The following is a 12,500-nucleotide window of genomic DNA, read 5'->3' as shown; positions in this document are numbered from 1 at the left end:
GATACTGCTGCTGCTGGAAACGCCACCTCCTAAAGGGGGCTACCATCACTTCCTGATCGATCATCTGACGGCGGGCGGTGGCACGACACCGGTGGGCGGTTCCCCCGGTCCCCACAAGCCCAACCGTCTGTCTCCTTCCCACTCGCCCACTCCAGCCCAGGCCCTGGTGTCGTCGGCGCGCAGCACGCCGATCGCCGGCCGTAAGCTCGGTCACCATCAGCATCTGCTGGTCAAATCGAAGAACTACTACTGCTCCAATCCGATGCTTAGCAACAGCACCAATCTCTACTGCAACCTAGACATGGAGTCCCTCGAGGAGATGCTGAAGAAGGTAAGCACCGGGTGTAGATGGCGGCGTTTGCGAGACTTTCTGTGTTTACTGGTGTAGAAGTGGAACTCGTTCAGCACTAGTATTAGGGAATGTAGCGTAACGTGATTTATTTGGTATTGTTATGGATTTCCACGAAAAGTGTTTGTGCACTTGCTAGTTACTGAATGGCTCGTTGAAAGTGAATATTGTGCAACGACTCACTGTTCACTCGTCTATTTGCTACTCCAATTAGTTAGTCGAGACTCGGTCATCAATTCGATCGCATTACACACACGCACACGCTTGCCACATCTTTCGACATTGATGAGTCAATTACTATGCATATCCCGGAAATCCCGATCTCGATACCTCGTCCGGACATCAGATATGCATATGAAATGGGCAATCTGCAACCGAGCGGAACGTGTGCGGAAGAACGACAGGAATAGGTCAATTTTTCAAAACCCCAAAACCATCACCCATTCAAATCCCAAACCACTGCACTGCTACTCGTGCTACTAGTGCCGCTACGGGTCCGGTGGTCATCACTGACCTGAACGGAGCTGACCGTTGCTCCAATACCCATTATTACTGCAGTAAGTCGTTTCCTCCTTCTCGTTTTTTGTCCGAGGTCGGTCTTGTTTTTTTTCTATTTGTTTGTGGCCCTGCCAACTTACTGGAACACACATGTCAGGAATCGATTTCAGCCTGTCTGCCGATAGAGCCTCGCCTATCCAATGGCAGCATATGCATAGCAGGACCAGAGAGCTCGTACTTCCTACCGTCTGCTTTCGCTGCCGTAACGCACCGGCATACCATCCTGCCCTAGAGCATGGAATTTAAAAAATGCAAAAACTACTCCGGATACAGTTTTCTCCATCGAGGTGGAAACGGAATACATTCATTAACTGCCGCCACCATCACCTCTACCGGCGAGGTCAGTTAACTTTTCCGTGTCCGTAGCACAGCTTTTCAGCCAAAGGCAACTGTAACTGGAAAATTGAACCAACAACAAACATGCAACATAGGATAACGATCGTCAGTTCAGACACAACAGCCCACCTGCTGACCAGAAATGAGGAAGAAGAGATGCAAAAGGGCTTACAATTTAACGTTTACTTCAAAGCAGGGGAAAACACACATGAGGAAAATCGAACCGCCAGTCAACCTCCGGGCATATCGTTAAGTGTTGGTGATGATGGTGATGAGTGAGAACAACACACCGAAAAGCAACTCGAAAACACACAACAAAATAATGTGCGCTGTTTTTTTACCCAAATGAACCACCGGGGCAATGTGTGTGGTAAGCCAAGCATGATTCTGTTTATACGATGTGTGGTACTCGCTGGTCGAGTGTTTGTGGTGATGTTTTTTTCTTCTACAATATGTTGAAGATACTACACCAGTAACGCTTACCAATTGCTTCGGCTACTCTGTGCAGTACAGAAGCAGTCACAGCGGGATCCATAACTGCGTGTCCATAACCGCCGCCTTTCGCTTCAGTCCGCTTCAATCCCGGGCTGCACGAAATGAGATTGTCCGGGAATGGAAAACTTTTCATCTCCCCGATGCCTCCGACTCGAAACCGTCGCTGGTCATAACACTATCGCCGGTTATGCCCGGTCGCCACCGAATGGCAAGCAGCAAATTAAAAAGCTCGTAAATAATAAATTTTAATGGCAAACGAGCGAACGGATAAAATGTAACAATCTGCCCCCGCCGAACTTGCCATGCTGTAGCCTTTAGGAGTCGTGGGGGGTTGCAAAGCGTTTTAAAGCTGCTGCTGCTGTTATAACTACTGCCGCAATGGCATCGTGTGCTTGGAAGTGATGATGGTGCAGTTGCATGTTGATGTTAAATACTTTAACCGTCGCTACGATTCCACTTGGTGGGATGGTTTTGAGTGGTGGTCCGGTCTGTTCACCGTTCATGGTAATTACCAAACGAGGTGAATGACTGCAAGTACGGTCTTTCGATGGCTGAAGTCACATGTTGATGACTGTTTAAAATTATATTAAAGGAAAGTGGAACCGGGTTGATAATCATTGAAGATAATCAGTGCGATTGCAAGGGATTAAAAATGTTAATCGTATCTTGACGATGCTTTTTATATTGATTAGTTGTGTAAAAGCAACTTTCATGTTCAGAATCCGGCTGTTTTCTCATTTTAAAACATAATCTTTGATTTATTGAAAGACTTTGCTTGAATGGTTTTCTAGTGTTATACAAGTTCATACACACATACAATACGTAACGACTACCTGGATCTAAAAAAAAAAGTGGTAAAAAAGTTAAAATCTTAAATCAACCTACCAAGTGGCTCCATCACGAAAACTTCGGGCCCTCTCGAACCCACTAACAATGGCCTGCAAACGATGACGGTGGAGTCAATTTCAATCTCTTCTTCATTGGCACTGGCCGCCGGTACTGCGCTCAAGCACAGCTTGATCCGTGTTCCGGGTACCGGCCCCCTTGTTTAAAGTTGAATTTCGATTTTCTTCTCGCTTTTCACGCTAGACGATCACGTCCCATCCAGCCACATCCAGCCACAATTCACCACCAGCAGTGGGCGGGGGTGCTTTGTCAAAATCCGGCGACTCCGAAGCCGCATCTCATCGGGATTTTCTTTTGCGGCACCCGGAAAAGCTAGTTTTCTCCTCAGTTCCGGTGCAACGAACGGTGCACGGCAAACATAAAATTGAAGAAAAAAAACGGTTCTGTCTTCTTCCGGCTTTCTGCCCAGTTTCCGGTGTTCGGTGTGCACATTGATAAAAATGCATTGCGGCCTCTTCGAAACCATCGGAGGCCACAGCATCCCCCGGGTAGTTCATTTCCTTCAGGCTTCAGATAATACCAACAAAACAAACGACAACGAGCTCGATCAGACGTTACCCTCGAGCGAGCGAATGAGGGAGTCCCATAGCCGGAGCCTTATTCCGGTTGAATGATTCGTAGTCGAAGGTGCCTTCCAGACGACACATCACCACTAGTCCCGAGTTTTTTTTTCCGGGAAGTTCGCGTGAACGGTTCGATTGGTTTGGTCCGAAATCAATTTAGTCTCCGGATTTAAATCCCCGTACGGACGAGAACTTTCGGGTTTTGGCCAAGTTTAGTTTATCCAGCCAAACGGTCTTGATGATGGAGGCGGAACGAGTGGTAACCATGGAAGGGGGTGGATTCGCTGGATGAAATATAGATTCGCTGAGCTGTAAGCCCTGAGCCATGTTGCGTGATGCGGAATTAAGTTCCTCTTCGTCGGAAGATTGATGGTCTTTTAGCGGGACCAACTACACGCCCACGGTGGACGGTACCGTCCATTACGCTAGCGAACAAATTAGAACATAAACCAATTTGTTCAGTATAGCTTGATCGCCAACACATCGATTTTATCACCGACAATCTCTTCTGCACCTACGAATCTAATAGAACATATAACATGATGCTCAGAGGGCCGTATCTGTAGTACAGAATTTTACACTAAACGTCGCTACAACCAACGATCGACGTGTTAAAGTTCGACCAACTTGTAACTTCATGCACCAGGCACTGGCCTGAATGGAATTGAAAACAAACTCGTCCACCATAGCCGGGCGATGAATTGAATGGAACCATTACGTATCCAAACTTCTCAATCGAGATCAGCCTTGGAGCTGGAGAACGCTTTTGTTGTCAAAACACTCGCCCGTGTGACAACTTTGGCCTGCACTTGGCCTGTCGTTTGCTTCATTGCTTCGCTATATTCCAGTATCATGCTGCGCTCGCTTCACCGGTGTTTCTAGTGGCGCTCGGCACTTGCTAGATCGCTGCACGAGAAAGTTACGCCAGTGAGCAAAACCACTCGAAAGTATCATTTCCTCGCCGTATTATTGCAATCGATCGATGTGAATCCTTCGCTTTCTCCTTGGCCTCCTCGGTATCGGTCTGGTGAAAGCTTAAACGACTCACGAAAGGGGCGGGAGGGATGGTTCGGTAGTGGTACTCGTCAGATTTTTTTTCTTTTTATGCCCCGTCTACCTATCGCATTGCGCTCTATTATTTCTTAGCATGAAACACTTCACTTTTTGCGATTTCGTCCTCAGAGCGCGACAGCACCGGGAAAATCCTATGCCTTCAGGTATATGCCCCTCAAGAACTCAAGGGGAAACTGGGGGACCCCAGACGACAGACGTTTTATCGATGGCTCCGTGGAAAAGATAGAATCGTGTCTGTCCACGGTGGGGTGGCGCGCTATGAGCAGTGAACATGCGATGATTGAATAATAAATTCCCGAACTCAACTTCCAATCGAAGCTTGTGTGTATGTGTGTGTGTCTGTGTGTGTATGTAGAAAAACGGTTTTATGGCCAACGGCTGCACACCGCACTTATGCTGCACTATCGGCACCGTGTCTGGCACCGTGTCATGGTCTGGTCGGTCGTTGACGACCGGTATGTCAACCTTAGGAACTCAAATCACATGAAGGTCTCATTACACCTTACGCTCCTTTTACTGGTGTGGCGCGGTTGCGCGACTGCTGTCCTGCAAGGAAGGAATCCTTGGTTGTGGGTGGTGTGCTAGCGCAAACGAGGTCGAAATTGAAGGTTCGCTTCGGTTGATGAATGTACTTGATTGACGGAGAAGTTTCGCGATTCTCGGGTGAAGCGAAAGCGTTACAACGATGTGCAAGAAATGAACTGTTAATATGCTCCATATTTATGTAAGTTATCTGGAAAAGGTAGATCCAATTTACGACAACTTTAGGAGTATCAATATTCTCAAAAACTATCAAAAACCAGCCTGAAAGCTATATTTCGTTTAGACAATTACTAGTACATGAACAAGTACCACTGCATTTATTGTTTAGCAAAGTGATAAATTATTTATTTTCCTCAAATTTGCACAACGTTTTTAGTGAAGCATTTAACATCCGAGACTAGACTCTACAACGTTCCAGCTATACTAACCGAGCGTGATATCACCTTCCTTGATAGTTGCTCATGGTCCATTCATCAAGATTGATCTCTCGGTCCATCAACTGTCATCCCCGCAGAACACGCCGGGCATTTTGTTTCATTCTTTCTCCTCATCTTACATCCCTCATTCTTTCGATCACCTTCGTCTTCGTCATCATCAACATTACCATCATCATTGACACAAGAGCGCTTGCTAGGTGTAATCAGTCACTGTTGCTGCTGCTGCTGCTGGATGGCACCTAAATTAACTGTGGTCCTTGTCAGGAATGATGGTTTATGGTGGTACTCTTTCGTAGTATAAAGGACAAGAAGAAGCTTGTAGGAGAGAAATACAAACGCAATTCTCTTCCCCTTTTTTCACTTGGCCCTTGTGAAGTTCCTGCAAACCTTAAGAACCCCATCATTATGATGACCTTTCACTTAGTTGAAGTACTTTTGAAATAGTATACCCATGGTCAATTTTCAAATGATTCACGGTTGCTTTCTACTGGAGTAAGTTTCTATCTGTAGCTCTTCACTAGCAAACGAATCCATTCGCTTGCAACGGTGACAATATTTCGAAACCACTTGCCCCACTGATTGCCGGTCCTGAGCTTCAACTAAACTTTAGGAGCAAAGTATGGACGAAGACGCTCTTTTGAAAGTAATATTCAGGCATGGAATGAGTTTTATGCAAAAACGAGGACAGAAGAAAAAAGAACAAACAACCTCAACGATGCTTAAGCCCTTCAACATCGGGCGCTAAAAGTTCTCGCCATCTGGCTGTTTTTTCCAGCCACCTGTGCAGCAGATCAGCATCGGGAAACCTGCGGGGCGTGAAAGAGAATCTATAGTTTTATCTTACCCGCGGCTAGCCAGGATTCCAGTGGGCAGAGGGTGCAACTTTTTTACAAAATGGACTTCAAGGAGGGGACCACGTCATCTTCGCGTCGACCATTTGCAATGTTGCGTCTGCGTCCCGCCGAGAAGCAAACAAAATCCAGCGACCGACCGGCGAGAACGGCACCGTTCCACATCGTAAAACTGATGGCGATGATGGATGCAACTCCATTACCGGTGATTGAGTCCCTCTGCTCCCCACGGGGTGCATCCAATATGCACAGGTGCATTGGCACGGCAAGTGGTCCAGGCATACAGTCTCTCTGGCTGCGGCTGGCGTCCCTCGAATCGCTTCATCGCTTCGCTTAGGGAATGGTTTTCTGAAAATTCGATTAAGTAAATGTGCTGCACCGTGGGGAAATGGTTTTGCTTAGAATCCTGCTTAGAATTCACTATTTCTGTGCCCGCGTGACAACGACATCGAAGGAGAGGAAAAGCGGGAATGATTTCGACGAGGCAATGGCTCGGAATCAAGCGGATTTACCGACCACTCGCTTGGAAGCGGCAAATCAATCTTTTCTCCTCTGCACCGATGGCAGTTTATATGATGGAAGTCTCATGTCCCGCGAGAAGCAGAAAAAATGTGCAAAGGAAAGAACCTTGGGACCACTGAGAGCCCATCACTCAAAGCGTGGATGGAGATGGAGACGAAATTGATCTATTTGGACTGCTCGATTATGCTAATGAGCAGCGGATTCATTTTGATCGGTCTGTGGATGCCAGATTCAACGCTCAGACGAAAATGGCGAAAAACAGAAATTTAAGAGCTATACTCTCTGGTGCTGCAAACACAGGCACAAGATTCGTTGTGTTGATTGAGCTGTTTAATGCATCGGAAACCCATTAGGCTAAGCGTCGTTGTGCGGAGTTTCTCAACACCCAATCAAGACGTGATAGAGGATAGATCGGTTCTCTTCTGATGGCTTGCATAGTTGATGACGTTTAGCTGACGTGAATTGTGTTTGTCATGAAGGATGTTCCATTGTCTTTGATAGTTCTATTTGACTCCTCATTGACGGTAACCACCCATTGCCGTAAATGATGTTTTGTAGAAGGAATACATGAAAAGAAATCAATTGTGGAATATTCCTTTTTCACGACAAAAGCAATTTACTCAAGTCAAGTATTAAATGATTTTGGAAATTTCGAATTTCTCCTTCCCCATACCGAACCTAAGAAAAGGCTAAGCCAGTTCGAAATGCTCGATAAATACCTCACACGCATACACACACACATAGACCGATCCCTGATGAGGTGTATTATGCTTAATCTGCTACTATGGAATGGTGCTTACACACGGCTTATTGATTCCCTCCACTGAATTGGTGGAGATGGAGAAGGAGCATGCCACCGTGTCAACATCAACCATGCTCAGCGTTACCTCCCATCGACCAACGACAAAAGTCATCGAGAGACGATGAACAGGCAGACAGACTGACGCATCCGACCAACCAACCAACCAACTAACCAACCCAGACCTAGCTTGAGCAGGATTTTCATTAATTATCGAATCGGACGAAGCTCAAGGAGCAGGAGCTACACTGACATGATGATGGCGACACGGCGCTTTCAGCAGCAGCAGCAGCAGCAGCAGCAGCAGCAGCAGCAGCAGAAGCGCTAGCAGCTCCGTCAGCAGACGAGTTTACCTTTATCTCTAGTCGTCTGGTATTTAGACATTAGGCATTCAAGCATTACAAGGCGGGGAAATGGAGACATCTTCCAAGGTCCTTTTACCTTTGATACGTCTATCTGCAGAATGAAGCTGTTAGACACCTGACGGTGCTGATGGTGATGATGGTGGTGCTGGAGTGCACGAAGTTTGCGAAAGCATTTGCAAACATTTGCCACTCGATTGAAGTGGTCTGGTACGGTTTTCCGTTTTAATCGAATTAAACACCTCTTTTGGGATCGAGCATCAGCTATGGATGTGTGCATCAAAGCGGCGGACGTACTTGGTTTGAGGTAGAACTTTGTAGACCGTATCCTGTCTTCCGTTTCGTCGATTCCGCGATGGTTTTATGATCTGAAGTTTAGACGATATTCTTCTGAATTCAAGAGAGCGGTACTTGCGGAACAAAATCGTATCCTGCGGATGCTTCTGGCAAAATAAGTTCCTTTTCTTTTCGCGAAATATGACGTCTTTCACGTTCATTCCGGGCCTTCAACCCACGCAATTAGCTTAAGCTCTTTTTCTGGGACAGCAAAAACCCGAACCGAACCCCTTTCTGGCTATTGTGGATCAACGGAAAGTGAAAATCCCAGGCAAAACACGCCGGACGCTTCGCCATCATTAGCTTTTCGGTAGTCTCGCCCGCGCTAATACACCCGCTTACCGGCCGGGAGCAGAAAAGGAGGTGGAAAAATTAATCTCGTCCAGCTATTCATGGCATCTGCGCCTTCAGATGCCAACGGCGAAAGGACCGGGTTATCCACGCACCCCGCGGATCACGCTGCTGCTCGCACAATGGACAAACGCTGCCTTACGGCTGCCAATCTGCCGACTGGACGATTGATTGCCTTCACTTTCATTTTGACACACTCTCTCTCTCCCTTTCTCGCTCGCTCCACGGATGGGTGCAGGAAAAATGAAACTCATCGTCACCATCCGCTTCTTCGCCATGTCCGAAGCCTGTTGGCGCGATAAGGCAGCTGATTGTAATTTGCTTAAAAGCCACCGGAATGCTGCAAAGACCCAGATCCTTGGTGTACGGCCTGTATCGATTTTTCTTGTCCAAGGATCCTTCTGTTGCGGGCGGCGGATCCTGTAGAGCCAGTCCTGCTATGCGCCATATTAATTAACTTAGATATAAACGTTAATTCATCACGTCCAACAGAAGGAAGCCTTAAGGTCCCAAACGAAAGCTAGTGCTTCGTCGTCGTCTTTTCAGTCTTCATCATGCCTTCCAGAGATCCAGCGGGACGGGGATGGGAAGATTGATTGAAAAATTATCTACGAAATTGAATAATCTGATGCGTTTACGCGATGGAAAACTGCGAACTCAACTTCTCAAAACCTAATGCTGTGACAAAGCGCCATAAACGCAACTCCAGTTTTGAAGACTCAGGGAGTCCTTTTGACTCCTCCGCTGGATCGAAGCAAAAGAAGCAAGAACACTCGGGGGAACGAAGTCAAGGAAATGGCTGCCACTATCGATTACCGTGCTCTTTCAGTATATTTGCCTCGTTTTGTTTGTCGGAACAACAACATCCCCGGACGTAAAGCCTGGGACTGGGCTCGCCCTAAGCCGGACCGGAGAGTACACCGTGGAGGCTTACGTCCCATTTGCTTTCCGCGTTGATCCGGAAGCGAGGGATTCTTAAGTCTATTATTGAATGAATCAGGACGCGGTAGAGGCTTAGAGACGCGCCAGAAATCTGGATGAGCCCCCCCCCCCCCCCCCTTCTCCCCACGGCCCGTTTCTTCTTTTATGCCGTTCCGCACATTTTTGCTTCGCTTGCCTGCTTGCTACACCAAAGCTTAATCAAAAAATACCAGGCTATAGGCTAGATTCAATCAATCATAGACGGGAATCGAAGTGAATGAAATCCTTGTCGGGGATTTTTTTTCTTCTTCGGAATCATGTCTGGCGGAAAATGTGTCTTCAGCTGAGGATGCTGCTGTTGCTGCTGCTGCTAGACGTATTCCATTCCAAGATGCTCCATTCCTTAGATAGCAAAGTCCGGAACGAACCAGACATGATTGGGATGGAATTTTTTAGAAGCCATACCCCATAGTTCCTTCGTTTAATGCTCATCTGCTGAAGCGCAGTTGCAGCGAGGAACCGTCTTTAAAAAGAATCTTCCATCGTATCTTTTTATTGTTAGGAATGTATTTTCATGTTCCTTACAAAGCAAGCCGTTTCCTCCATCCTTATAGGATGTACAATCCAGGATACACAATCCAAAAGATATGAAATCCATAACCCAACGATTGCAAGTGTTAAGCGCAAGAGTATTTTGATAATGCTTTCTGTCGCAATCTTGATGCCACTGATTCTGCCTCCACATTTCGGCTTCAAACCGCAAAATATCAGAATGTAGTGATGCAACCAGCAACCGTTCGCAGCCACCGCTATAGTTTGTGAACGCTCTACGTTGAGCTCTGCCAAATTCGCTTCCTGCGTCAAAACCATCTCTGACTGTCACAATGATGGTGTGCCTCAGTACAACTTCCAAAAATCAGAGCAAATGCGATACAACGCCACGAACGCCGCGGCTTCGTTGCTTTCGCTTACCCAACCGCCATTCAAAACGTTCCGCAAACGTTTTCAGCAACCCAAGTGCGGTTTGCCCGGACCGAACACCCTCGCAACACAGAGATTCGTTACCCTCAAAACATAACACGCCCGGACTGGGGGCCGCTTCAAGCTGGAGGCAAAGTTTTCGTTTTCGAGTGCGACCGACCGAAGCCAATGGAAAAGCAAAACTTTCCAACTCCACCGGCAGGCTTACTGGACCTTTTACAGGTTTCGCGCTTTCCAGCCGGCGTTTTCCCTTTTTTAAGGAGGCACCGTCAAACAACACACTTTCCACAATCCCTCGCATACCATGCCGTGTCCCTTTGGCACGGTGGTGCTTTGGCTTCTGGCCTTCCCGGAATTTCTCGGTCGAAGGAAAATTCCCCCTGCAAACGGCACACGAACACCGCCGCCTACCCGACTGGTCCTGGTACGGCCAGGGTACGGGTGCATTGAACCTGGAGCCGGAATGAAAGCATGCCAGCACCCCATCAAAACCCCCTTTTTTCGACCCGCTTCTCCTCCTTTTTCTCCTCCTCGACATCGGGCTTTTCATTTGTGAGTCTCTCGGGTTGCATTATTATTGCTCGTTTAACATTTCCTGCAGGCAGGCAGCAGGTAGGTAGGAGGTAGGAGGAAGCACCGAAGTTGCTCCCCACTGGCGGATGAAACGGAAACGGAGCCCTGGAAAGCTTGTCCGGTCGCTAGGTCGCTCGATCGCGTTCGCGGTACCGGGAAAGGGGGGGCACCATTTGAATACAACATTGTATTCGAAGCTCGTACAAAGGCGGCGGCCACATAAGTACATCGACACGCGCACACATACCCTCCAGCACTCTCCAACCAACGCACAAGCCCTTTAGCTGGTATAACGAACTGTAGGGAGCAAAAAAACGTTTCCCTTATTTTGCGACTAGACCCGGCGCAAGACGTTCCGCCAATAATCCTGTCCATGCCACGGCTGGACTCCTGGGCGTTGGAGGGGGAAGTGTGAGCTTTCGCAACCAATTATTCCGTCCGCGGAAAGTAAGGCAAACGTACGGGCAGAGCGATTGGAGTAGTGGGAGAGGATGAAACCGTTTTAACGTTTACCGTATTCAGGGACTCACTTGAGGCCATCTGCGCAACTTTAAGCAGACCGCAGCCAGATGGTGGCAGTTTCGTTTCTTTTTTTTTGTGAATCAGTTATTCCTTTTTGTCACATCGTCATCATTGTTGCAGGACATGTGTTCGTCAACACTTAGCACAGAAACTATGTTACTGATTGCTGAAGTTTAACTTGTGTATTAATCGTTAGCAGAACTTGTCGCAAAACTACAAAAGTCTTCTAATTTGTGTAGTAATTTGTATGTTAAGCGAAGCCCAACGATAAGTAAAGATAACAAAGTAAGTCTCATTTTTGAGGATTATTTTAGACGAAACGATGAGATTTTATCATTTCTCGTCAATTGTGTAGTGGAGTTCAACTTTTCAAGGCTCTTGGAGTCGCATGAAAATATATTTATTTAAATGCAAATTAAAATACGTTAAATCCCATCTAAAGGTATTTGAAGAGTGATAAGATATTGACAGCCTTCCATGATCTGTTCAACGTTTCTCACACTCACAGTGCAATATGCCGATTGCGCTGATTGGAACAAGTTCTATCAACACGATTTGTAACGCTTCTTGAACAAACGAGCTATCGATAAAAGTCTCTTTCCGTTGGTAATTGATGAAGAAAAAGCGTCTTTAACGATTACCTATGCTGTCCACTATCATGGTGCATTGCCACTTGGCTTAGGAGGGGAGAGGAGAGGATCCCTTTGAACTTTCTAGCTGACTCTTTCGAACCGAATCAATTAAAGCTTAATTCCAAACGGAACCTAACCTGCTTTTCCACCTTCATTAGTGGTATCTTCTATCAGCTCTTACTCCACCTCTGCAACACCGACGAACACTGGCCAGCACACTAAATTAATTGTTTCTCCCTCTCCATTTATTTATTTATTTCATCGAATCGGCTGCCACCCGCCAGAAGCTTTCATTAGATTAGACCGTGATTGAGGTTACCGTGGCTTCCGGAAAGCCGATTAGAAGCATCCTTCTCCCCTCCCTCTTTCTACCTTTCTCTTTATCCTGT

The 12,500-nt window shown here is 46.9% G+C and overlaps 1 protein-coding gene across 12 annotated transcripts in view; it reads left to right on the top strand.

Moving 5' to 3' along the window:
* LOC125948116 (uncharacterized protein CG43867) overlaps positions 1-12,500 on the top strand; it is a 160,472-nt gene that overhangs the window by 81,225 nt on the left and 66,747 nt on the right. Inside the window, exon 1 of one of the 12 annotated variants that reach the window (XM_049673873.1) lies at positions 1-331. This exon is cut by the window's left edge and continues 824 nt beyond it. The exons of the other annotated variants lie outside the window; for them this stretch is intronic. Within the exon in view, the coding sequence (XP_049529830.1) occupies positions 1-331 (331 nt within the window). The remainder of the gene's footprint in view (positions 332-12,500) is intronic. 12 annotated transcript variants of the gene reach the window in all.

The sequence above is a fragment of the Anopheles darlingi genome, chromosome 2 (assembly GCF_943734745.1).
Source record: "Anopheles darlingi chromosome 2, idAnoDarlMG_H_01, whole genome shotgun sequence".
In the NCBI taxonomy this organism is placed as follows: domain Eukaryota; kingdom Metazoa; phylum Arthropoda; class Insecta; order Diptera; family Culicidae; genus Anopheles; species Anopheles darlingi.
Note: the sequence above shows the minus strand (reverse complement) of the source record. Positions and strands in the feature narration are given on the sequence as shown.